The sequence below is a fragment of the Euleptes europaea genome, chromosome 14, assembly GCF_029931775.1.
Source record: "Euleptes europaea isolate rEulEur1 chromosome 14, rEulEur1.hap1, whole genome shotgun sequence".
Taxonomy (NCBI): Eukaryota; Metazoa; Chordata; class Lepidosauria; order Squamata; family Sphaerodactylidae; genus Euleptes; species Euleptes europaea.
This window is the reverse complement of record NC_079325.1, coordinates 48,912,686-48,940,681: the sequence shown is the minus strand read 5'-3', so window position 1 is coordinate 48,940,681 and position 27,996 is coordinate 48,912,686. Positions and strand designations below refer to the sequence as shown.

Here is a 27,996-nt window from a genome sequence, read left to right as displayed (position 1 = left end):
CCAAGGCTAACTAATGAGGTCTCTAGCTGGTTCTTATGAGTGGGAAACCAGCTTATGAAAACATACTAAGGCCATCTATGGATTCTTTAATTAGCTTCTAACTAAGGAGCAAAACTGGGCCTCTTATACTTGAAGCATGTAACATATGCAAGTGCTTGGTGTAACTATACAAGCCACCTCTAATATGCGGAGTGTGGCATGTTCATGAGTGCAGATATACTTTATTGAGTACAAAAAATATATTTCAAATCAAAGAATACATTTCCAATACATTTCCCATAGCATATAATGATTTCAGGCATTACAATCGGTGTGTTAAGTGCAGTGCTGTCAAGTCGCTTCTGACTCATGGCGACCCTATGGATCAGCGTCGTCCAACATGTCCTATGGTTTAACAGCCTTGTACAGGTATTGCAAACTGAGGGCTGTGGCTTCCTTTATGTGTGTGTGTAAAGTGCTGTCAAGTTGTAGCCGACTTATGGCGAACCCTTTTTGGGGTTTTCATGGCAAGAGACTAACAGAGGTGGTTTGCCAGTGCCTTCCTCTGCATAGCAACCCTGGTATTCCTTGGTGGTCTCCCATCCAAAGACTAACCAGGGCTGACCCTGCTTAGCTTCTGAGATCTGACAAGATCAGGCTAGCCTGGGCCATCCAGGTCAGGGCGGCTTCCTTTATAAGGTCATAGAATTGCGGACTTTTGGTTGCTTTAAATGATACACTTAGGACCATGTATTCTTAAATGATACCCTTAGGTCCAAGAACAGTCTCAGTTTAATTGTATCTTATTATTTTGAAGCTACCTTATCAATTCAGAATGTTGGCCGCTTAGTTCAATACTTTCCTTTTTCCTTTCCTTTTATCCCTTAGAAGCTCCTTGATCAATTGATCTTGAGCAGCATATATCTAGTGTTGGAGGGATATAAGGACTGAAACAAATCTTGCCACTGACAATGCAGCCTTGGGGTCGCTATCACTTAGTAAAAAAGGCATTATGTCAGTCACAGAGGCATTGGATTTGTATATTAAAAGGGGGGAAATATAGTGCGATAGAAGTAAAAAAGGCATTATGTCAGTCACAGAGGCATTGGATTTGTATATTAAAAGGGGGGAAATATAGTGCGATCGAAGTTCCTCGTAAAAGCGGCATTCCAAAAGGGCATGGGCTAATGAGTCAACAGAGCCAGAAGAGCAAGGGCAGATCCTGTCTGAGTATAGTATATTCAGAATTCTGCCCTGCATTACCATAGAAGGGTTAGCATTCAATCTAGCCAAGCAAAAAGCTCTACAGAGACGAGGAGCTGTTAGATAATATGTATAGGCAGGCAGACCACGTGGAGGGGGTATTCCGAAGAACTGGGATGAACAGACACGACGAGCACGAAAAGTAGTGCTGTTATAATTGAGTTCTTTAATGCGCTTTTTAATTTTGGCAAAAGCTTCAGTTTTCCCAAGATCTGATAACATATCCTGCGAGAAGCCCAACAACGCCAGTTTCTCATCTAAGATTTTTTGCCATGAGGATTTAAAAGGGTCATGCTTCAGAGAAGCTAGGAACTCCTCAGTGCTAAAGCACAGTTTAAGGTGTAGTTTAAAGGCGGCCAACCACGCCCTAGCTTCAAGTGACATTTGGCCAAACTTGGAACGAAGAGTAACGCCAGCAACACATCGAGGGGCATTTAGGAGTTTTCGTAAGAACTGAAGCAGTGGACGATCTATAGATTCATTGATGACTGTAATCCAGATGGCAACACCAAAGAGGATAATTGGGGTAATTTTCAGGTTAAAAACCTGAATAGCCCCTGGAATAGCCCCTTATTCTGACCGGTAGTGGCCCTTCAAGGTCTCCAGGAGGTCTTTCGCAACGTCTGCTGAAAATGCCAGGGATTGACTGGGGACCTTTTGCTTGTTAAACGTGTGCTTTGCCACAGACAGTCCTGAAAAAGCATCCACGAATATTATGTAAACTGCCTCTGGTGAAGGAGGGTGCAAATATTCTAGCCTAGCTTCCTGTACAATGGGCATCCTGAGTAGTGATCCATTTACCTGGCAGTGCTGCTCTTTGTCCAGCATGGCTTCTATGGAGCGTTCATGTGAATACTGCCTTTGGACTACCACTCTTTGGAAGAAGAGTTGTGGAACTCCCTGCCCCAGGATGTGGTGATGGCTGCCAACTTGAAAGTCTTTAAGAGGGGAGTGGACATGTTCATGGAAGAGAGGGGTATTCATGGCAACTAGTAAAAATGAATGCTAGTCATGATGTATACCTATTCTCTCCAGGATCAGAGGAGCATGCCTGTTATATTAGGTGCTGTGGAACACAGGCAGGATGCTGCTGCTGCAGTTGTCTTGTTTGTGAACTTCCTAGAGGCACATGATTGGCCACTGTGTAAACAGCCTGCTGGACTTGATGGACCTTGGTCTGATCTAGCGTGGCCTTTCTTATGTTTTTATGTTCTTAGTGGTTGGATTTAAGATATTCCCAAGATGAAATGCTCCCCTGCATGTGCATAGCTTCTAGCATGGAGACAGTTTCCACAAGGCTGCATATAATTCCCTTTCTCCCTCCCCCTGCCCCAGTGTACACATGCATAGCTTGGCAAGGGGGGTTTGGAAAATGGATGTCAATTCAGTACCTCCCATATTCCCATCCAACCCTTCCTCTGCTCGAAGTGCCTCCCACCAAGAAGTACACTATTTCTTCATCCACACAGTACAGAAGCCTGCTGAGAAATATATCATACTGAAACCTCACATTGTACAAAGTCGTCACAAAAGGCAAGCAGTGCAAAAGAACAGCATTTAGGCTCTAGAGTTAGAATACGTGAGATTCACAAGTGCTGCCTAAGTAAGGTGCTTGGTAAAGCTCCCAGATGATTGCGTTTATGCCAGTCAATTGAGTGTTTCTTAGATCCATGGCTTTCTTAAGGTGACAAATTACATACATTATTTAAAGGCGCCTGCTAATCAGACACTTTAAAATTAAGAGGTTGTTACAGATAATTAGCATTCCCAAGTGACTGACTGATTGCTGATATTGTATAAACTGGGGTTGTTAGGAGGCAAATGAGATTAAGATCCTAACCTTTTAAAGTCTATACACAAAGTCATCTGCTGGTTCCTTAGACTGCTAGTTGTTTTCTTGTGTTGTCTGAAACTTCCAGATTCTTCTTTACCATGGACACATTCCCCCCCCCCCAAGTGTTTTAAGGGCTGCTTTTGAAGCCCTATTCAGGATACTTTTTCTTTTGAAGATGCGAGATTGTGATCCACTAGGAGCACGACTTGGTTCTGATCTGATTTGATCTTGTAAAATCCAGGAATTTCATTTCCCCAGCGACTTGCCTCCTTCCAGAAACCCAACAGAACACTTCTGTTTCAACAGGGCCATAAAAACAGGATTCCTAGTCTTTCACTGGCATTGATTTGCATTGAGGAACAATTCTGCTGCAGTTGATCTTCTGGCTTGTTAATTGCTTCTTTGTTTGTTTTTGGTTTTTTAATGGGGTGTAAAGCTGCAAACTGATCTGTAACTGAGATAACTGAAAAGTGATATACAAATGCTGGAAGGAAAATAAATCCCCAGATAAATTATTGCTCTAAAAGTGTTTGTGTATTTATTTTTATTATTGCTCTAAAGGTGTTTGTTCATTTATTCATTTTTATTTTTATTATTGTAGTCCACCTTTCCCCCTGAACAGCAGGGATAGGAAAGGCTGCTGCCATTCAGCCTATGCAATGGTGGTTTGTGATGCACCAGGGGCCTTATATCCTGCGAAAACCACTTTTCTGATTTATTCAGAAGTAAGCCCCACTAAGTCCTGACCTGGGTGACCCAGGCTACCCTGATCTCATCGGGTCTCGGTGGGCCCTGGTTAGCACTTGGAAAGAGACCACCTTGGAAGTCCAAGGTTGCTACTCAACGGCAGCCAATGGCAAACCACCTCTCTTTTATCTTGCCATGAAAACCCTGTGGGATTGCTATAAGTCTGCACCAACTTGACGGCACTTTTCATCACCCACTGAATTAAGTGGGATTTACTCCAAAGTAATAATAATATTTTGCATTTGTATAGTCCTTTCAGTGTTCCAAGTATTTCAGATGGATTATCTGCTTGTACAAATTTTTTTTTGTCTGTCAAGTCACAGCTGACTTATGGCAACCCCACAGAGTTTGAAAAAACACCAAAAAAAGAAAAGAAAAGTGTATGTGGTGGACATGTGATAAAGCCAAAAATTTTTGGGACATGATATATTATGAAATAAGATTAATTCTTCAAAAGAATATACCTAAAACACCAGAGATGATGTTACTTAGCATGTTACCAGATAACATTTTTACCCAAAGAACATTTTTAATTTATGCCACCACGGCTGCAAGGCTGTTGTATGCAGCTAAATGGAAATCGACGGACATTCCAGAAAAAAGAGACTGGATATTAAAAATGCTAGAACTGGTGGAAATGGCGAAATTAACTGCAATGATAAGCCAAAGAGATAATGAACAATTTATGAGAGAATGGGAGGCATGGAAGATATATTGTGAACAAAAATTGCACTTGGGGAAATTAGAAGGTTATTCATTGATCTGATCCATTATGTATTCATTTATTAGTCTCAATTTAGATTCTTAAAGAGGGTCAGTACTATAAACGAAAGAAATATATGAATATATTTTGAAGTAGAGGGAGGTGATGGGGAAGCCAGTATATAATTTGTTACTATGTACTTTTAACAACACTATAAGGATTTTACTTCATGATTTGTTTCATAAATGTTGTTAATTGGATGTTAAACTTACTTTATTTTGAAAAATCAATAAAAATATTTATATTAAAAAAAAGTGTGTGGGGGGAAACCTGATACACTGCTTGATGTATCCTAATACACTGCTTGATGTATACACACCCTTAAGAGCCTGGCATACAACAGAAGGTGAGACAGTGAAGCCAGGTTTTAACATATAAGAAGTAAAGAAATTTATAGGCAGCTTCACTGTACTAGAAGGGCTTTTACATATTTCTTACTGCCCATTATGATATGATTATATTATTAGGATCTGTGATAAGTTATAATTTTATACTGACCCCTTAACCACTACACCACGCTGGCTCTCCCTTACAAGATAAGACAGTATTTTTATCCCTCTATTAGGAATGGGGAGAGGGGGGAGTCCAAGAGGCAGTAGGCTGCTGAGACCACCCACTGAGTTTGTGGCAGAGGCGAAAATTGAACTGGGCGACTCTTGCCCTATAGCTCCTTCCCTTTGCTGCCCTGCCGTGCTGTCTCCCAGCCGGTAACAGCTGACAGGATTGCTGCTTTAGTTGCAGTTCTGTGGGCACAAGGCTCTCAAAAGGAACTGAAGCCCCTTCCTGTTTTGAACATTTTGCGGCTGAGTTTACTCCAGAGGAGAGCTGAATGCGGCAAAGCTCAGGCTCCCCCATGCAGCGTTGGGAACTACTCAGGTTGTTCGTTCTAATAAAGCTGGCTTGCCTGTAACCTCTATACCTGTTCCAGCCCTTTCATTCCACAAAGAGATGGACATAAATATTTCATTGGTGTATTCGATTCCCTCCATTTGGAAAGCATCTGGCAGACTGTGCGGGAAGAGGAGGTTGGCGGTTTCATTTGAATGAATGTTTAATACTGGCGTGCTTTAAAAATTTAAAAGGCCTTTCTCCTCTTCACGTGGAATTCTCAAAATATTTCACCCTCTTCCTGTGGGAAGGTAAATGTACCTCATGCTGAAGGACAATTGGACACACCTTGTGTTCAGAGTGACATCAGAAGTTATCAAAGGAGGAAGAAGAAGGAGAAGAGTTGGCTTTTATATGCCGACTTTCTCTACCACTTAAGGGAGAATCAAACTGGTTTACAATCACCTTCCCTTCCCCTTCCCACAACAGACACCCTGTGAGGTAGGTAGGGCTGAAAGGACTGTGACTAGCCCAAGGTCACCCAGCTGGCTTCATGTGGAGGAGTGGGGAAACCATTCCAGCTCACCATACTAGTGTCTGCCGTTCATGTGGAAGAGTGGGGAATCAAACCCGGTTCTCCAGATTAAAGTCCACTGCTCCAAACCACTGCTCTTAACCACTACACCATGCTGGCTCTCAAGACTGAAGACTGCATTAGATGAGGTCCTGGGATAACAATGAATGGATCTTTCCCAGGGTTTTTTTTTTTTTTTAAAGGAAGCTGTACAGGGCCCTGATTTGTATAAAGACCATAGTTTGAGGAGGGGGGATTATTAAATTCAATCCTTGCCCTTGTGGCTTTGACTTGACCCTCCTGCTATTTTTTGCCCTGGAAGGAAAAAAAAAGACAAAATGAGGGTGACCAAACCCGCCCTTCATCTGCCATCTTAAATTTTCAAGGGGGTAAGGTTGTCTTCAAGATCCTTGTCTCAGTGATAATATCCCTGCCATGTTTAATTCTTTTGTGAAGGAATGGACTCACAAGCCCTCTTGCTTCCTTCAGCTTGGGCCCCAGGAAGCCAGAAAACCCTGCAGGTGTCCCAAGGCTGTGCATGGCACCACCACCCTTCCCCTTCACTCCCCAGGGGTACCAAAAACAAGAGGATAACAACCGCTGCCACCAACGACCGTACCTGAGACGAAGATTGGGGCTGTTCCTGCCCTTCCCCTATTATGCGCAGCTATGAAATGTAGTTGGCAGTTGCCGCACTGGAATCCAGGCTCATACCATACCCAGACAGGACCTGTCCTTGCTCTTCTGGCTCTATTGATTAATTAGCTCATGTCCTCTTGGAATGCCGCTTTTATGAGGAACTCCGATCACGTTATATCTCTCCCCTTTTCACATATAAATCTAATGCCTCTGTGTCTGACATAATGCCTTATTTATTAAGTGACAGGGATCCCAAGGCTACATTGTCAGTGGCAAGATTTATTTCAGTCCTTATATCACTCAAACATTAGATTTACGTTGCTCAAGATCAATGAATCAAGGAGCTTCTAAGGGATAAAGGAAAGGAATGCAGGCTCAAGGGCGGACTGGCCATTATGGCCACTGGGACTTTTCCTGGTAGGCTGATTTCCCCTCCACCCCCGGGGCCAGGCTGACCCAGTGGCAGAAGGGCAGTGTCTGAGCCTCACACGACAACAGGGAGAGGAGGCCATGTGCCATCTTTCTGGGCTGGCCTGGTCCAGATGTGGGGGGGAAGCCCATACATGACTCTCCCAAGTCACAGGCTGCCTCTCTGCCCTTTGGTCTCACCCTGCTGGAGGCTGAATCTGGACTGATGTGATGTTTAGTCTGCTTTATTGGGGTGGCAGGCCTTTAAATATGTTGTAAAAGCTTAAGTGTTTCTGACAAATAAGGCTGAAAAGTGTAAAGCATCGCATGAGTTTAAAGTTGCACAGTCTTTTTCCATTTAGCCCATGACAGTTGGAAAGAAGAAGCGTGACTAACAGAGGAATGGTACACCAGTCAACTTGTCAAGTGTTGTCAATTAAACAATTAAATGCCTGCATCAAATATTCTATAATTTATTTATTAAAAATATATATCCTGCGTTTGCTTTGCTTCAATGTGGCTTGCAAGTCCACATTTAAAACATACCAAATACGGTAAACCCCCCAGTAACCCCCTGCCTACAGGCTACACCCTGTTAGAAGCCACAGCAAACAAAATGGCCTGGAAGCACTTCCTAAAAACCTCTAGGTCATTTATGCAGGGGTATATAGTTCGCAGTCCAGCAGGGACTGCGTTGAGGCTTCCTTTGCATTGTTCATGATTTTACCGACCTTCAGAGGTGGCTTCATTCTTCCCCCGCAGTTCTAGGATCCTATTTTAGGATTAATTTAAATACTGCTTCGAGGCAAGAGCAATGCAAATTCCCCCCAATTCCATGAACAGCTCTTAACTTCGGGTTTCTCTCACGCCCGTTTTGGCTTCTCCCTCCCACGTGTCTGTCCTTCCCATCCAACCCCTTCCCTCAAAGCAAAGCACAAAGGAGTGAAACCTTCATGAAATGTGCAGGAAGACACTGAAGAGAGGCTGCAAAGGTTGGAAGGCAGCTCCTGGCAGGGAGCTGTTGAAGAAAGGTGGGGAGAAATCCCCAGCAAAAGCACACGCCGTCCCTTTAAGAGCTGGCCCGCCCCCTCCAAGTAAAGTGCAAGAAGGCTGCATTTTCAGGGGGAGGGACCCTGAATCTCCGTGATGGGGATGCCTAATTAATCACAACGTACTCCTGGATTTTTTTTTGCTGGGGGAAGCCCTCATGCATATGATGTTTGAGAATTTGGAGCAGAAAACTGTGCAGCAAACCAAACGCAAATTTCCCCTGCGTAAATGACCCTGGAGTTGGTGCTTCTCTCACCTGTTCCATAGAATGGGAGCTGTGGTGAGGATAGTCTGGGCTGTGGTCAATGCCAGGCTGACTTTGTTAAGTGGGGAACAGCAACTAGCTGCAGAATCGTTGAGTTGTACCCTAATAGCATTTAATGAAATATAACATGGTGATGCATCAGTCTTGGATCACGCTCTGTAGTGAAGAAGTTTCTCAACAGACAAATTTGCTTTGAGTTTTACTATTGTATATAGAATTAAAATCTATTTCGGCATGGAATAGATCTGTCAAAAAGATCCATATGCAGAAGAGGTCTTGGGAACAATTCCTCCCTCCTATGGTAGCCCTCTCAGTGTCCCCTCATGCTGTTCCTGGGTGTTTCCCTTCCTGAGGGCCAGCATGGTGTAGTGGTGAAGAGCGGTGGACTCTAATCTGGAGAACCGGGCTTGATTCCCTACTCCTCCACATGAGCGGTGGAGGCTAATCTGGTGAACTTGGTTGGTTTCCCCACTCCTACACATGAAGCCAGCTGGGTGACCTTGGCCTAGTCACACTCTCTCAGCCTCACCTACCTCACAGGGTGTCTGTTGTGGGGAGGGGAAGGGAAGGAGACTGTAAGCCAGTTTGATTCTTCCTTAAGTGGCCGAGAAAGTCCGCATATAAAAACCAACTCTCCTTCTTCTCCTCCTCCTCCTCCTCCTCCTCCTTTGGGAACAACATATTAGGGAGCATTTGGAGCTAGTTGGGGAAGGAGGAGGCAGAGAAACAACACTTCTGTGCCCAGAATTTAGACGGTGTCCGCCTCTGTGCTGCTGTATTTGTTGTGTCTCTCTCACATGGTCTTTTCCCTTTTGCCCCAGCAAATCACTGAGCTGCGAAAAGAGAACTTCAATCTGAAACTGCGCATATATTTTCTGGAAGAACGAATGCAGCAGAAATTTGATGGTCCAAGTGAAGAGATCTACCGAATTGTAGGTATTTGAAATCTTTCTAACTCACTGGCCCAAGTGCAGACATCTTGGCCCGAATTTGGGTTGGCTGCTGGGAAAACGCTCCAGGCTCATACGCTCCCTTACCCGCACACATTGAATTTGTTTCTGATTCAGTAACTAGATTCGAATCCAGGAGTACCTTAGAGACCAACAAGATTTTCGGGGTATAAGCTTTCGAGAGTCAATGTTCCCTTCTTCAGATATTTGACGAAGGGAGTTTTGAACACATGAAGCTGCCTTATGCTGAATGGTCCATCAAAGTCAGTATTGTCTACTCAGACTGGCAGCGGCTCTCCAGGGCAGGGTCTCAGGTAGAGGTCTTTCACATCACCTACCTGCCTAGTCCCTTTAACTGGAGATGCTGGGGATTGCACCTGGGACCTTCTGCATGCCAAGCAGATGCTCTACCACTGAGCCACAGCCCCATCCATTTTTGACTCTTGAAAGCTTATACCCCGAATAGTGTGTTGGTCTCTAAGGTGCTACTGGACTTGAATCTGCAGCCTAACACTGCCACCTTCTGAAACTATAGTTAGTGTTGACTATAATATGCCTGGTTTGGTCGGGTCAGTAAACTGTGGCTATCTTGAACCAGGAAGTGGAGGAATGAATTAACACGTGTGCAGGAATGTGGGGGCGGGAGCCTGGAGCATGCCCCCATTGGCCAAAGGCTTGCTGGTGACACCTGAGCAGGGCTACTGTGATTCCCCCCTCCCCAAGCATTTCCTTCTCTTTATCATTTTGCTCTCTCCACACCTGCCTGAACCAGAATCGCTGGATGTTGTAGCTTTCAGTGGCTCTGCTTCATTATATTTCAGCTAAATAAATGTGCATTAATGAGGGGTTTGCGTGACCTTTATGTGATGTGTGGGATTACTTTTTAAATGGTTCTGGTTCAATACTTAGCATAAAACAATTGCCTTAGTAGGATTCCCCCCCCATCAGAGCACTTCTTTTCCTTCTTAATCTAAATTGCTTGCTCAGTCTTATTCTTTTATCACTAAAACAAAGGCTTTCAGAAATTACATTCTAATCCTCTCACATCAAACTAACTGTGGCAGAAAGATGATGCACTGTAATCTAAGCTCGCTGCTTCTCTTACAATAGTTTGTTTTTGCTGCTTTGCTCTGCAAGGTCATGTATATTTATGATCAAGTGAATATTTGAAAGAATGCTATGACTGTTGTGTCTCTTCATGCACACACTGAAAAAAAGTCAGCTGCTATGTGTGCACACAGTATTAAAAAACGTCAGCCCTTCAGCTGCCTATACCCAAGAGCGTATGTGATTTATGTAGCCACCAGTGCTTAGCATAAAGAAACTGGTGTTATTTCTCGATCAACACTTTGGTTTGGTTCACATGCAACATCAGACTGCTAATTGGTGTAACCTGACTACACTCGGGCTTGTACTCTTTCTTCCCCTCCTACGCTCCAATATCTTCCCCTTTTGCAGCAATTTTTCCTTCCATCCAAAACTCAAATTATGAGTTACAAGATCTTAAAGAGGATTGATCCTTAATGTTTAAGGATGCAAATCGTAAATGTTCACCTTGCTTCTTCCAGATACCCTTCAACAGGACTTTCTCCTTGCCAGATTGTTTCCGCTGGTTAGAAATTCATAAGTTCAGACGAGCTTTCTTATTGGCGAGATGTAATGCCCTAGTATCAGCCCAGACGCAAAGGCGATACAATAAAATTATTGCAGAAGAATGAAAATGCCCTTTTTGTCCAGATCAAATAGACTTCCTAGCCCACATTGTTTTAGCATGTCCACAAAATAATATTGCACGAAATAAATATATCGCTTCTTGGATAAGACAGCTAAAGACACTTTCTGAGAAGCGGCTGTTGCGTTATCTGCTGTCAAATAGATTGGTCAATTGCATGAGAGATGTAGCAACTTTTCTCTTTTTAGTGTCAAGGAAAAATTAAATTTCACTTCCCCCTTTAAAGTGTGAAGTGGTTGATGGATAGCCAATGGCTGTTAAATCTAGGGAAAGGTAAAATTATGAGTTGCATTTGCCCCTAGAAACCAAACTGGGAGCAACGGTCGGACTGTGTTTTCCGGTTTGGCTTGGAAGGCAAGCAGAAACCCTAGTTTGACTAGGTCGTAGACCGTGGTTTGCGCTTCTAGACAACAGGTAAGCCAGGGCTTTAGAGAGGTTTGCCCGCTTTTGTTTATCTTCCCCTCAACACCTAGTTTCAGAAGTTCACTGCTGCCTCCATGATGCAATAAACGTTGGGGCTGAAGTGACTGCCACAGTTACTGTTGGTCAATTCAGGCGTTGTGCGAAACCATATTTCGCAAACCAGCTTTGAATTGTGGGTTTGGATTGTGATTTGCTGGCTGACTGCAGACTGTAGTTTGTCAGTGCTGACATTGCATCAGATCTTAGTTAAGCTTCCTGTATGGTGGTTTGGCATGATTGAGATGAGCCTTTTGACAAAGAGCAATCTACTTGTCCTAGATGAGCAAAGACTTGCTTTGATAGTACAATATTCCTCCTCATTCTCTGCTTGTAAAATAATGGAGAGTTTCTTCTGTTGTTCTTGGGTGACAGAATTTTCCAAGAAGCACCTTGCCTTGCAAATGGGAATCTGTCCTTATAGCATTAGTGTAATGTAGTGTAGAAGTGATTGATTGGTAGTTTAACACAATATGGAAAGTGCATGGCTTTATAAAATCTGCCTCCCTCCCCATCTGTGTTCCTTTCAGGTATAGCTTGGTCACTTAGTGGCAGGGATTGTAGGTCAACATTTCTTGAGTACAGCATATTTCCTCAATAAAACAACCGTTTAATAAAAACTTAATTCCCCTAACTACTGGTCGACTGGCTCCTTATTTGTCTAACCTACATGCCCCGCAAATGCACAGAGCTTTTGCACTTGCTAGGTGCAATGCCCTTCCTTCAGCTATTACTTTTGGCAGATATAACCAAACCAGATACTCAGGAGGCTTTGTCCCTGTAACTCAAATTCAGTCGAGTCGGTTTCCCATATCCTTCTTCGTTGTCCTCAGTATAATGTCATCCGCTCCAATTTTCTCGATTCTATTTTAGCTAATATATCAGGCCACTCGGAAGCCCTGAAAATTTATCATCTTCTTAATGATTTATCACCTGAAATAACTAGAAAAGTAGCTGTTTTTTAAGCTCAGTAATAAAAAACAGATTGGATAAGGCCTATCGATTGATGGCTTTTTAATATGTTTTTGTTTCCTCTGTCCGTTTATTATCTGTATAGACGATCTATTGTTTTACATCATATGCCAATAAAGGTTATTGTATTGTAATAAAAACTTGGTATAAAACAAACTCTAAAATCTATCTCAAATGTATCCAAAGTCTAGTAAAATCTAAGTGAGTAAAGGCCGCGTTGAGCCATCGATGCTAATTTTGATCCCAAGTGGACTGAACTTGAAAAAGCAGACACCTCTGAACTTTTCTGGGCCCAAATCACCTAAAATTTATTTATTACTTCATTTATACCCCACCTTTCTCTTCAGTAGGGACCCAAAGTGTGGTTTGATATAGTGCAGGGGTCTGCAAACTGCTGCTCCCGAGCCGCATGCGGCTCTTTGGCCCGTTGAGTGCGGCTCTCTGAACTTGGTTCGGAGCCCCTGCTCTCATGCCTGCTTGCGCCGGCAGCCGGGCGAGAGAGCAGGTGAGCGGGCGCGCTGTCTCTCCCCCCCCCCGCCGTGGAGAATGGCCGGGTCCCCCTTTCCCTTGCCCTAAATGGTTGGGAGGCTAAAGCCTCCCCTCCCCTCTAGCCGCGCAATTACTGGGCGGGCGGCTCAGCGGTTCCTGCCCCCCCGCCCACCTATCAGCTGTTGGGAGGGGCGGGCTTCCTTTGGTAGACCTGGCCTCCGGCTGAGTCCCATTGGGAGGCCAGGTCGACCCACTGGCTTTCTTGGCGGTAGACCTGGACTCCGAGGAGGGGAAAAAAGTCCCCCTTCAGAGGCCAGGTCTACCCATTGGCTTCTATGGGCCTCCAGAGGCAGGTCTAATGCCAAGAAAGCCAATGGGTAGACCTGGCCTCCCAATGGGACTCAGCCGGAGGCCAGGTCTACCAATAGGCTTTTATGACGGTAGACCAGGCCTCCAGACAAGGACTCCAGACGGGGAGGGGGAAATGGCAGGGACTTACAATTTAATGTTTATCAATAAATAAGATCACTATTAAGTATGATATCAAGTTTTATTCAGTGTACCTATAGTTTAATTAAGACTTAAAACTTTAATTAAAGTTTATTAAGTTAATAAACAGTGTACCTACCTATATAGTTTAAGTTTAAGAAATTTGGCTCTCAAAAGAAATCTCAATCGTTGTACTGTTGATATTTGGCTCTTTTGCCTAATAAGTTTGCCGACCCCTGGTATAGTGTAGTGTATTGCCAGCGTAGAGTGGTGGTTTGGAGTGGTGGACTCTAATCTGGGGGAGCGGGTTTGTTTCCCCACTTCTCCACATGAAGCCAGCTGGATGACCTTGGGCTAGTCACATTCTCTCAGCCTCACCTACCTCACAGGGTGTCTTTTGTGGGGAGGGGGAGGAAAGGTGATTGTAAGCCGGTTTGATTCTTCCTTAAGTGGTAGAGAAAGTCGGCATATAAAAACCAACTCTTCATCTTCTTCTTCTTACATCATTCTCCTCTCCTCCATTTTATCCTCACAACAACCCTGTGCAGTAGGTTAGGCTGAGTGTATGTAACTGGCCCAAGGTCACCCAGCAAGCTTCCACGGCAGAGTGGGAATTCCACCCTGGGTCTCCCAGATCTGAGTCCAAACTCTCTAACTACTATACCTCGCAGGCTCATGGTATAAATTTGTGTCACAATTAAGGTAATCAACCATGTATTGATCATACCTGTGCCTGTTATCCCCTCTTCAGCAGTTCATGCTAGAAATATGAGAAAGCGCTGCAGAAGCCGCCCTGTCATGGTCTCATCTGCTCCCTCCAATTAGAGCTGTAAATCTACTTCTGATAGCAGAAAGATCTATCAGTGTAAATTGAATGTCTTTTCATCATCGTTTTTATAATACAGTTAAAGTGTGCAAGCTCCATTTAAAGTAATGTAAAGTAAAAGGCATCTGCAAGAAAACATGAAATAAAGCATCTTAATTGAAGATACACACACAGATCCATGCCATGTAGCAGCAGGATCATCGCCGCTCTTTCAACAACGTGTGCTTTACTTCATTGACTCACTCTGCGGAGCTAGGTTATTGCTAAGTAGAGTAGACGATACCGTGACATTCACCACTTGCAGACGAGCTCTCCAGGTAGAAAAGAGCAAGAGTCCAGGAGCACCTTAAAGACTAACGAAATTTCTGGCAGGGTAGGAGCTTTCGTGATCGCCAGCTCACTTCTTCAGATACAGCTAGAATGTAAGTCCATCTATCCTTGAGTGGAGACAAGTGAATTCGACACACAATGACAATGTAAATGTCAAAAGCAAGTAAATGGCATTAGCAGGCGTGATTGGATTAGGTGTGATATGCAGAGGGGTAGTAGGCATGGAGAAATTAGCTTTGGTAATTCCAGCTAATAATGAAACTCAAGACTAAGCATTCTCCTGGATTGACTAGAGATCTGGGATTCCTGTCTCATTACCAATGCTAACTCATTACCAAGACTAACATGGCTACCCATTGTGATCTGTCTTATAAAACAGGCTGCCTTGCAGTTGCTCCTGATGAATTCAAGGGGGCATTTCAGGTGGTGGTGGTGGTGGGAGGTCTCTCAGCACTGGCTGTAGTGGCCCAGGTGCTGTCTTGCAGCTCCAATCCACAGGTGAAAGTGGCATGTCAGTTCTGAACCCCATCATAGATCCGGCAGTTGTGATACTTGGCTGTGTCTGATTTGTGTAGGAGAGGCTGAGATTGCATCGATGCTGTATTTTTTTGTCACTTTTTCACACACAAAAACATTTGTAGATGACAGATTTAGCGATGTGGAATGCCTCAGCCAGTTGGAGGATTGATGAATCTGACAAGTCACTCTGTCAAAGAAGGACACATTTTTAGCAAGGTTAATGAGCGCCAGATTTTCTACATTCTCACTGTCAGACTAGAGCAGATTTGACGTAAGACAAACATGTAAAGAAGGGTGCAGGTTTTCTTGTTAGACTTTGTTTGCATGTGCACTTGCAGAGTAGACAAGTAGCTCTTCCAGCCAAAAAACACCAGGGTACAAATAAAAGCAAAACTGGGAATGTACAAGCAGTGAATGGGAGCAGCTTGTACTTCTGAGGTGTGTCTCTACCTCTCAGCCCTTCAGCAATCAATCCTGTGCTTTTTTACAGTGAATGGTTAGAGACAGCATTGTAAGTACAATCAATAACTATTCATTTTTGTGACACATGCTAAATTATTTGGGCCACAAGTTATGTGTGGTTTTTTAAATTCACACACCTTGGAATTAAAATTGGCAACCCAAAATGGCAACCAGTGTCAATCTGATTTTAATAGACTTAGAATTTGTTTTGAGATACCTTTCAGAGTTGGGCAATTTTATATAAACTTTAGTTTTTGAAACAAAATAATTTTATGTCATCTTCTGCGGAAAACCGAATGGCAGCCAGACATTATTTAATATGGTTCTATTGCACCACTGTCAGTAAAATTCTTGAGGCGGTTTCCATGTAGCAAAAAAACTCCCGTAAAACTAATACATTGCAGTAAAATTGAGTTTAATGAAGAAACAGCATTCAAATCAGAGTAAAAAGCCCCATTTGTAGCCATTATAAAACAAATGCAGCAAATAAGTACACAGATACACATAACCAGTTAGCAAAACATGAGCCAATTATAAGCCATTCATAAACATCTAGGCAAACCCAAAAGCTTTTGCTTGGAGCCCCCCCCCCCCAAGTTAGCTTTGTTGTCAGATTAAGGGTTATGGTGACTGTATTAGGTATTTATTTATTTATTGGTTTTCATCCTGTCCTTAATCCCTGGACGAAGGATTAGAGGCCACCCATGTCCATGCTAAAGTTGGGGCTTGTGGAACAAGGCCTCAGATGATGATCATATGTATGCTTGTAGGAAAAAATAAGGGGTACAGTTATGGGGCTGAAATCAGCCCTTTTCTTATTTACATAGTACTTCCTATTTCCAGGTCACACTGCTGTGTAACAGAATGTTGCCGACTGTCTTGTATTTGTACAAAGCAAGGATAGTGGAACCACAGTTCAATTTTCCTGTCCTTTGGTGGAATAATTATTTTTAAGATAACAGCCATTCTGTTTAGCCCACCATCCAATTTTATGTCTTTCCTCAATTTTCGATCCCTTTTCCAGCTTAAGCTCTCAAAGTGAGCGATAATAGCCCGTTTTAGGCTATTTTACCAGTTTCCTGGGGAAGGGGGGAAATCCTTAGGTATCAAAACCAATAAGCGAATGTTATCTGTGTTTTATGAAATGTTATTAAGTGTATAAGATGCTGGAAAGGTATCCAAAATGAAAAAAGTAGCTCATTCAGGAAGCAGGAATGGAGATAACAGAATCTATGTAGGGCTCTCTTTATAAACAAGAGATTAAGCATTCAATTGCTGCTGCTTTTTGAGAGCACCATTTTCAAGTATTGTGTATATGGTGCCTTCCTCCTAGAAAACGGTGGTAAAATGAAGTTAAAGGGGGCAGACCCTTTCTAGAAACAAAGCAACAATAATGCCAGGGACCAATTACAACAAATCTGGTTGGATGGATGTCTCATGATTCATCATGTCGCTTTTTCTAGGCTGCCTTTGAGCCCATTCTGCTGTATTTCTGGGCACACTGAAGGGGTACTCTTTAACAATAAGCCACAAGAGGTGATAGCGAAACTAGTTGTTATAGCTGGAATGCTGTTAGCAAGCAAACAAATGGAGAAGTAAGGAACAGCCCTAGACTGAGGGTTTGTTAAAATGGATTTGAAATGCAGTGCTCAAATGACGAAACCAGCATGGTGTCGAGGTTAAGAGCAGTGGGACTCTAATCTGGAGAACCGGGTTTGATTCCCCACTCCTCCACATGAAGCCTGCTGGGTGACCTTGGGCCAGTCACAGTTCTCTGTGAACTCTCTCAGCCCTACCTACCTCACAAGTTGCAGCTTACTCGTTCCTCTAGGGGCAGCTGTTTTAAGGTGGGACCCATCTGCCAACTACAAGCCCCACCAAATGAAGGCGTCGCCCATATTTCCAGAAATATGGGGCAAGTGCCCCATTTTGGAACAGTGCTCAGAAAAGCCGCAGGTGGCATGTCAAATGGCCACAGGTGGCTCCCAAGCCACTGAGTGAATATCACTGGCATAGGGTATCTTCAGGACTTTCTTGTTCTATGAAAACCTGTTCAGGAATTTTGTACCTGGGTTCCTCCTCCCTCTGAAGTTAAGCAGGTAACTGTTGGATATAGAGGTTTTCCCCGCTGTGGTCTTAACCCTCCAAGCTCCTTCCCTATGGAGAAGTGCCCAATACCACGACTGTTATAATTTAAGTGCCAGGCTAAGCCTGTTCCTTTAAAAAAAAGTCTTACCAGTAGCAAGAACGAATTTTAAGGTCTTTCAGAAACTGTTTTATTTATTTATTATTCATTTATTTTTTGGGATTTGTAACCCTCCCTTTATCCCGGCCAAAGCTGGGCTCAGAGAGGTTAGCATCAGGTAAAAACAATACAGACGATAAAATATACAGAAAAAAATCAGTCTTAATTAAAATCACTAATTTCAAAAATTAAAACAGGTGGCGCGCAACTATCTGCACACAGGACCTAAAAACCAGCCTGTAGAAGATCGGTTGGAAAGAAAAGCAGGGAGGGGAAGGGAGGTCAGCATGATGGAAACCGTCGATGCTGGTTTTTGTGTTTCTGTCTGACTTCGTAATTTTTACTGATGCATGATTACTATTGTTATCTTCTTGTTTTAATTCTGTATGCTGCCTTGAGGACTTTTAAAAGTTGGAGATAGGGTAAAAATGTCCCAGATAAATCAGTTGAATCCTTTGGGCCCCATTAATAAAGAGTACTTACAGGGAAATTCCACCATAGGATGGATTGCTTGAAGTGCCCTTTTCCATTGCCCGTTTGGACAAATGTCCAGATGTGGCAAAATGAAATATAAACCCGGGAAGTGTAACTAAGCCAATGTCGTGTAGCGGTTAAAGTGTTTTTTATGCCTGGGAAAAATTATGTTCCAATCCCTGCTTATATGAAAATCACTGATACTTAGGGCCGGGTGGTTAATCCTGAGCAGTTGCAAGGATAACATGGAGCGAAGAATCACCTATGCCACTCCAACCTCCGTCCACCAGGCCTATGGTTGAGGACAGCTACGGTTTTACATCTGCACTGGCCTCCCTACCCCCCACTAAATTTATACAATGGTTTAAAATTATTTTGGGGGCCCTGGCCGCTTGAAAGCTGCAGTGTTTTTTTTTTAATTTATGAGCACCATCTATTACTTTACCTGTTGGTGTTCAATAAGTCTTTAGATAGTTTTATGGTTTTATCTATGATGATTTCAATGTAGCTGATAGATTTATTGTACGGGTTGTGTGCTGTGAGCCACCCTGAGCCTGGCTTTGGCCGGGGGGTGAGGGCGGGATAGAAAACTAATAGATAAACAAAATCAATAAAACGATGTAACTAAAACATAAAAAATTGCCTGAAAACTGTTTTGCATTTGCCATGGTCGTCTCCTTTTGTTATGTGGCGTGTGTGCGCACACACAGATGCTCCCTGCAGAAGAATTAGGGGCAATTGTATACTCTTGCCTTTAGCAAAACTAAAGACTAATGTTTTTTATCCTTCTGCCTTTTAAATCCTAATCACTGAACCTAATTAGATACTGAAGTTACAAACTGCCAGTTTGGGCAATGGGTGGGTAAGGGGGAATGCTCTGGGGCCTTTCTGGTGTGTGCGAGATGTTGTTCCTTTTTTCTCGTTCTACTTTAGAATATTGAACTCAAAGTTGAATTGGAAAGCCTGAAACGAGAGCTGCAGGAACGGGAACGATTGCTCGTCAAGGCTTCGTAAGTATCACCTGTGTATTGTTTTTGATTATTTATTATTATTTACATCTTGAATGCTCCATCAGCAATAGCTATTGTTCCCCAGGCCTCTGTCCTTGAGGTCACCCAATGCAGTGTACAGCCCACTGCAGATGGTATGTCTGATCAGGCCAAATGAATTGGCTACAGCGGTACAGACTTCCTTGCAACGCTGTCCTTGCGATGTCTGTCCAAATGTCAAAAGTTTGACTTGCCACCTTTCCGTCAGCAGGTCTGCTCATGAGTAAGGCACGCCACTCACTGCTTGTTGCAGAGAGCTGAAGCTCGCCCTGCAAGAAACGTCTACCTATCTTGCAGGGTTGTTTTAAGAAGGTCTGAGAGAGTGTGTGTGAAATGCTCCAAAATGTTAGCATAATTACTGGATAGTGAATAGCTTCAGAATGATTCCCCCCCCTTCTCTTCGTTCCTGCTGAGTGAGTGCTTTTGTCTTTGCAGAAAAGCAGTGGAAAGCTTGGCTCAGGGTGGTGATGCTGAAATCCAGCGTGTGCAGGAAGAGGCTCATAAGAAGCTTCAGCAAGTAGAAGAAGATTTGACAAGAAGAATAAACCTTTTGGAAGAGGCAAGTCCTTAAAGATCATGGCATACAGTGCAAATCTATTAATGACTGTTTCTTAAGTTACACTTCTCTGTGTCTTCTGACATGGGCACATCTTGGAGAGAGAAGCCCTGTTGTCTTTTAACGACATGAAAAGCAGCCCTTGCCTTCTGTGCTGGTGAAATCCAGCCTATGCGTGTCCCTCTGAGATAGAGTGACTGATGACAGCATCATGTGTGAAAATGCAGGCGATCAAAGCACTATGGGCCAGAAAAAAATGTTACCCGTTTCATGTTACAAAGGTTGTTTATTTCTTAGATAGAACTTGTTGGTATCAAAGAATGTAGTAGATCGTCAAAGGCTTTCACGGTCAGAGTTCATTGGTTCTTGTAGGTTATCCGGGCTGTGTAACCGTGGTCTTGGTTAGGAAAGAAAATACCAAGACCACGGTTACACAGCCCGGATAACCTACAAGAACCAATGTAGTAGATCTCTTGGTTGGGTTTTTTTCCTGGCTAACTAGAAATGGATTGTGTCTTAATCCTTCAATAAAGGTTAAATAAAAAAAATAAACCAGAGATTTTTTTTTAAAGCACTATGGGACGTCTTGTGGCTTTTGTAGATGCATTTTTGTATAGATCATACTGGGCCCAGTGAAATACTGTAGACAGAGGGAAGGATGGAACTCATCTTGGCCAGTTTATTTAGATGTTTATGACCTGCCTTATCTGAGGTTCAAGGTAACTTACAACAATGGCACATAAAAACACAGGCAAGAAGAATCAATGTAACACCAGTCTAAATCAAAATAATTGAGACGCACAGTAAAAACTGTGAAAAAAAATTGGTCAAACAATATTGGGTGGAAAATGCCCGGCAAAAGAAATGCCTGTGAAATGCTAACAATAAAAGCGCTCTCTGCGTGCTTTTCGGTAGCCCTTTCTGTAAAACTGGCACATTCCAATAAGGCCTTTGCCTTAGATGCCTGATCTGTTGAACTGGAGGTACAATCAGCTGGGCCGTGTCGATGGACCGGAAAGGCAGTCTTTCAGAAAGGGAGGTGCCAACAGTACATATGGGTAAGAACCAGCCCCTTGAATTCACCCTGATTGTTTATTATTATTACGGTCCTTAGACCAAACATAAAAATTTTGCTGTTACATTGCCTTACCCAAACCGGCAGTATACAACAATACATTTTGGTTAAAACACTATGCAATATACGGTATATTACTCTCTTTAAAATGGTTAAAAACTGTCAACAATATAAATTTAAACAATCAATCCCCTCTACAATTTTTCATTTCTATTTAGATTTCCTATAATTAGATGTGTGTGTGTTAAGTGCTGTCAAGTCACTTCTGACTCATGGTGACCCTGTGAATCAGTGTCCTCCAAAACATCCTATCTTTAACAGCCTTGCTCAGGTCTTGCAAACTGGGGGCTGTGGCTTCCTTGATAGAGTCAATCCATCTCTTGTTGGGTCTTCCTCTTTTCCTGCTGCCTTCAACTTTTCCTAGCATGATTGTCTTTTCCAGTGACTCCTGTCACGTTGTACAACACAATAATATATAACAACATAAAAACAATTCCAGTTTAGCTAATTTATAATTAAGAACAAGTGGCGCTCAATGTTGCAGTATAGGGCTATTGCATTGTCTCTGATTTTGTGCTCTAGCTCCATTGCATTGTTTATTGGATGCCTCATGCTATTTGTACTAGTATGGGTGTAATCCGCCTTGTGTCTCAGCTATTAAATACTATTCTACAAAACTTGCCCACTGACTTTGTTACCTGAGAAAATTCATCCTTAAGAAGGATGTCTAATTCAGGATAACCAGTGCTCTTTCTTAAAAGAGGGCCAAGAATCTTCTCCCCATCCTCCGTATAGTATCTGCACCTAAGGAAGACATGTTGTAGTGTTTCCGGTACACCACTGTTGCAGGGACAGAGCCTTTGTGAATAGTTCACCCTGATAGCAAACTGGGAGCCGGTGGAGCCTTTTTAAAGTTGGGTTAAACGTGAACCTCGATCACAAATGCACATGTTCAAGGATTGTCATTCTGTGGAGAAGGGAGCATGCACGCCTGCCTATCCTGTGTGTGAAGCGTTGCGTGAGCCGGGTACCCACATGCTGGCCTGGATTCATATAGTCTCCGTTTTGGCAACCTCTCCCACCCTGTTGCTTTTAACGAGGTTGTAGGATTACGCATATTAGGCCCCCGTGTGTACCGTTGCACACAGTAAATACACAGAAATATGACAGTTTCCTCCTTTGTTCGACTGTATATTAATCCCTGGCCTATTGAATGCAGGAACCATCCTGGGTGCGTGAGATGTTGTTTGGAGAACTGTTGACTGTATTTCTGGCGTGGACATTGTTCATTGTGAGTCTTTGCTTTTGAGTACAGGATCTTAAAACTGCGCATGAAGAACTAGAAAAAGCATTTGCAGTGACAGAACGGGAGCGGGTTCTAAGGATGGCTGCTGATCATCAGCTCTCTTTGCTTACAAATATCCCGCCCAAGGATCTGGACATGGTGGTGGCACTCGAAGAAAAAGACAGGTTAGATCTTCATAGCTGATGAGCAGTGTTGTAGTGGGTGCCTTGTTCAAGTTGTTCATATTCCAAACAAGCTGGGGGCCTGTAAGGAATTGTGAGTGTGGTGGGGCCATCTTAGAACACAAGAAAAGCCATGTTGGATCAGACCAAGGCCCATCAAGTCCAGCAGTCCATTCACAGTGGCCAACCAGGTGCCTCTAGGAAGTCCATAAACAAGATGACTGCAGGAGCATTATACCGCCTATGTTCCAAAGCACCTAAGATCATAGGCATGCTGATAAGAGCATAAGAAAAGCCCTGCTGGATTAGACCAAGGCCCATCAAGTCCAGCAGTCCGTTCACACAGTGGCCAACCAGGTGCTTCTAGGAAGCCCACAAACAAGACAACTGCAGCAGCATTGTCCTGCCTGTGTTTCATGGCACCTGATATAATAGGCATGCTCTTGGAAATCTCACCCCCCAACTGTTCCTCCAAGATCCTATAAGCTCTTAGGAGCTTGAGCAGATTCTTCCCTTCCTTTAACAGACTATCAACAGCCGGTACCATTACATGCCTCCTTGAGCAGAATAATTCTTCATCTAGTTGTTTTAGGGCACTTCCCTTTGGTTGATTTACAAAAGCTGTACTTTTCTGTCTGCCCCCATATGTAGAAGCACCTGCCTTGTCTGTAGGTGGCCAGGATTGCTGCTTTAGTGATATCCATAGGACCATCCACTTTACTGGTAGGAGGAGTGGTTGTTGTGGCCTGTGTGTATTTGCAGCTAACCACTGTTCTCGTGAAAGAGGGGAGGGAGGTAGAGATGGGGAGAAACAAGCCTGTTCTCTTTGTACAGACTTTGGCTTAGTTTTTGTTGGTGGATGAAGGGATCGGCCTGAAGGTTTTGTTGAGAAAAGTGGGTTTTGATGAAGTGTTTGGAGGGAGGAAAGGGGGCGGGGTCACTCAGGTGATCTGGGAAAGCAGTTCCAGGCATAAAAGGCTGCAAGAGAGAAGGGGTGGAGTTTGAGGGAGTAGAAGCACCTTTGACTGCTGAGGGTAGTGTGGCTGGAGTAGAGAAGGTTGCAGGCAGGGGTGTATCTGCATGTGAGAGTGAGGAGGGAAAGGGGAACAGGACATGGTAGGCTTTTAGGGTAAGGACAAGGAGTTATGGTGTCTAAATAAGGATCCCAGTTAAATGTCCTGGTGTGAAACTTGCTTAATTTGTATAGCTTGCACTCGGAGAACAGCACAATGAGCATCCTCCCTCCCCACAAATAAAACCAACCATTGCTTGTTGCGGAGAAGAGGCTGAAATAAAAAAGAGGCTCCATAGGAGAGGGGCCATGGCTCATTGATAGAGCCTCTGCTTGGCATGCAGAAGGTCCCAGGTTCAATCCCTGGCATCTCCAGTTAAAAGGACTAGGCAAGTAGGTGATGTTAAAGACCTCAGCCTGAGACCCTGGAGAGCCGCTGCCGATCTGAGTAGACAATACTGACTTTGATGGACCAAGGGTCTGATCCGGTATAGGGCAGCTTCATGTGTTCATGTGTAATCAAGGTGTAACATTTGGGAATTATTTTGCACAACCCCCCCCCCCCCGCCTCAAGTTTCCTGACCAATGTTGTAATATTCCTCTTTTGTAATTTTAGGTGTATAGAGCAGCTGAGACTATCACTGAAAAACAAAGAAGCTCTCATCCAGCACCTGGAAGAGGCCCAGTCCAAAGCTGGATTTTCTGAGGAGAATTTGTCAGCAGAGAAAACCCAAGCTTTGATGGATGAAAAAGAGCGGGAGTTGGAGGTGAGGAAACTGTCCGAAGTACAGAAACGCTTCGCATTTGTTCAGTGCAAGATTATGTGGCCTCTTGAGCTGAAACAGAAATCCCACGGTGACCTGATGCCTGTTTGCACCGGAGATAGGTCACGGCTCAGTAGGAGAGTGCGTGGAAAATGCCCCAGGTTCAACCCCTGGTATCTCCAGTTAAAGGCTCTTCTGTGTTGGCAAAGATCTGTTTCTGCCTGAGACCTTGGAGAGCAGCTGCCAGAGTAGACAATGCTGAGGCAGATGGTCTAGTGGTCTGAGTGTATAACTTTATCGGTATCACTTGGACAAACCTTGCTTTGAGTTTGTCACGCTGAGCCAGCTTGGTGTAGTGGTTAAGAGCGGTGGTTTGGAGCGGTGCACTCTGATCTGGAGAATGGGGTTTGATTCCCTACTCCTCCACATGTGCGGCGGAGGCTAATCTGGTGAACTGGATTTGTTTCCCCACTCCTACACATGGAGCCATCTGGGTGACCTTAGGCTAGTCACAGCGAGCTCTCTCACCCTCACCTACCTCACAGGGTGTCTGTTGTGGGGAGGGGAAAGGAAGGAGGTTGTAAGCCGGTTTGATTCTTCCTTAAGTGGTAGAGAAAGTCGGCATATAAAAACCAACTGTTCTTCTTCATGTCCCTCCCATAGTTTGCTTTATTATATGCACAAAAGCCAGGTATTTATGTTCTTATATAGAACCTTGAATCTTGGGGGTTACTTTTAAGGGTTTAGTCTTCAGATCTCTTTTGTGCTGTCTTATTGACTGGAATTGTGAAATTCTAAAATTGCTCAGTCTGACTAATGATTTCCCCTGGAATAAAAGGATGATGTTTCTATTCTTGCAGGCTCTCAGAAAAGAGCTCCGAAATGAGCAAAATGAATCAGAAGAACGAATTCAGGTAATTTTGAATATTTTGTCCATATCTGGTTACTGCTGGCATGCTATGAACAGATTCTGTTTATTAGGTCAAGGTGTAATTAAAGGTTGTCCTTTGCAGGAGCTGAAGACTATTCTGTTTGCAAATGGTTTTCTTCTAAGGAGAGCTTTAAAATATTTTTAAAAAATATTTTCTTAACAGTTGGAAATGGAGTTGCTTGGCTTTGCTCAGATCCACTGTCAATTTAGGTTTTGCAAAATGGTTGCAGTGTGTTTAAAGCACTGGTATGTCCCCCAGAGAACATTGCGTTCAACAAATAACAATCTTCTGGTGGTTCTCAGCCCATGGAGTGGCCAGCTGGCCGTGGCCAGGGCCTTCTCTGTCCTGGCCCCTATCTGGTGGAATAGTCTCTCTAATGAGGCCAGGGCCCTGCGGGACCTTAAGGAATTCCACAGGACCTGCAAGACAAAGCTATTCTGCCAGGCCAATGGTTGAGGTCAGCTGTGGTCTTTCCATCAACACTGGCCTCCCTACACCCCACCACCTTTTCTGTTGCCTTCTGAATATAATTGCTATTACGTGGGGTGGGGCTGTCATTGGCCGTGGGCTTTGCTGCAGCCTCTATGCTGCAATCAGTGTGCCTGGTGTTTTATTGTTGTGATATTTTGGTATTTTCATGGTTTTTATGGGGCCGGTTTATTTATGAGTATTGTTTAATATGATTTATTGTGATTTTATTGAAATTGCATTTTAAGAATGGGTGAGCCGCCCTGAGCCCAGCTTTGCTGGGGAGGGCGGGATATATGTTTGATAGAATAAAAATAAAATAAATAAAATCATGTCCCCCTTTTCCATTCTCTTCTTTAGTCGCTCCAGGAGGAGCTGCATGAACGGGAGAGGGAGCTTTCTGTGGAAAGGAGAAATGCTTTGAAACGAGACAAAACTATCCAGGGGTTAACAGTCGCTTTAAAGACCAAGGAAGACGAGGTATTTAGAATATACCCAGAACATAGTTTTGAGCAAATCATGCTGGAAATGTTTTAAGGGAAAGGGAGGCTGAACCTGATATGAAGCCCTTCAGGGTGTAGAGGCTTGCTCCCATATGAATCTGTTGGAGCAGGGACTGAAAGTGGAAGAAAAAAGAGGGGAATAAAACCCATCCTGAAAACAGAAGCTGGGTAGCCAAGGTTGGGTAGAAAGAAAGAAAAAGAATGTATATAAATACTGAAAATATAATTTATTCGAAGCACTATGTAAAGGTTAAAAATATTTAAAAACATTAAAATAACACAATGGCATTTCCTAGGCTTGATATCTGTAACCACATACCAAACGCGTTTCAGCCTATTGGGCCTTCATCAGTGGTTAATTAAAACCCATGTTAAGCCTGCACACATTTACAGAAATAAATAAATAAATACATATACACACAGTTCAAACCCAACCAGACATGTGTATAGGTTGTAAAATCTATTGCCAATTACTCAAACATCTGGTCAGATTGGTTCTTGTTGTAATACTGGTTTGTATATGTCTCTCCTATACAATGTGTGCAGGTATCAACCTAGTAGAGCTGCTCTACTAGGTTGATTTTACAATCTAACCTTTACATAGCGCTTCGAATAAATGATATTTTCATTTCTTTCTTTCTTTTTTTCTTTCTTGCTTGCTTGCTTGCTTGCTTCCCACCCACCCACCCACCCACCCACCCAAATTTCTAGTAGTAGTGGCCTTGGCAAGACGAACCTTGTCATTTTCAGTCAGAAAAGAATTTCTGACTGTTCTGTAGGCACAGCGATTCTTACTTTATTCCAAAATAGCACAGTCCTCTAACAGGAACTGATTTTCGTACTCATTTTGTCATACGAACGGTCCAAACTTGCCTTATACCAAATCACACCCGTCTACTCTGCCCAGCAGCAGGCTTCCAGGACCTCATGCTGAGCACAGTCTTTTCTAGCACCTGCTTCTTGAGTTCCCTTTCACTGGAGATGCCAGGGGTTAAGCCTTTTGTGTGCTCTACCACTGAGCCACGGTTTCTCTCACAAGAGGATTGAACCTTAAGCCTGCAGGGGGGAAAGCGGCACACTTGGGGGTGAGGAATAAAAGCTCGTGCAGAACTGAATCAGGTATTCAGATTCTCTGTTGGCACAGATAGGTATCTGTGTATAGGAGAGTATCCAAGTCTTCTTCTAGCAGATGGACGAGGGATGAGTTCTCTCTTGGGGACAAATGGCTGGGGTGTAGGTCCAGCCGTTGTGCAATCGCTCGTTAGTCTGTAGGCAGTTCCCTCAAGGTTCAACTTAAGTTTCTGGAATTCCTTTCCTTTATTTCTGATCTTTATGCTGACGGACCAACAGGTCATGATCAAAACAAATTCAGTAAATTCAATACTGCAGATATAACCAAACATACAGAAATACAAAATCTGAGGTGTACAGTAAAAAGGAAGTATAATTAAAAGCCATAGGTAAATATTTTTGCCACAGCGAGGGTTACCTTTGAATCAGTATCAGCCAATAGCGTTGCAACTTGGAAGGCTTTAAGAGGGGAGTGGACATGTTCATGGAGGATAGGGGCTATTCATGGCTACTAGTCAAAATGGATACTAGTCATGATGCATGCCTATTATCTCCAGGATCAGAGGAGCATACCTATTATATTTGTGCTTTGGAACACCAGCAGGACAATGCCACTGCGGTCGTCTTGTTTGTGGGCTTCCTAGAGGCACCTGGTTGGCTGCTGTGTGAACAGACTGCTGGACTTGATGGACCTTGGTCTGATCCAGGATGGCCTTTCTTATGTTCTTATGTTAACTGTCTCTGGCTTTAGGGCAGGCCCCCACTTCTGAATGTATACTGTGATCCATTTATCTCAGGTGGG

General features: G+C 43.5%; 1 protein-coding gene across 1 annotated transcript in view; it reads left to right on the top strand.

The window, feature by feature from the left end:
- The window catches only part of CDK5RAP2 (CDK5 regulatory subunit associated protein 2), a 197,462-nt gene that overhangs the window by 10,714 nt on the left and 158,752 nt on the right, over positions 1-27,996 (top strand). The window contains exons 4-10 of the mRNA XM_056860248.1: positions 9,172-9,282; positions 19,231-19,307; positions 19,782-19,905; positions 22,293-22,447; positions 24,073-24,223; positions 25,081-25,134; positions 25,981-26,100. Coding sequence (XP_056716226.1) covers positions 9,172-9,282; positions 19,231-19,307; positions 19,782-19,905; positions 22,293-22,447; positions 24,073-24,223; positions 25,081-25,134; positions 25,981-26,100 — 792 coding nt within the window. The remainder of the gene's footprint in view (positions 1-9,171; positions 9,283-19,230; positions 19,308-19,781; positions 19,906-22,292; positions 22,448-24,072; positions 24,224-25,080; positions 25,135-25,980; positions 26,101-27,996) is intronic.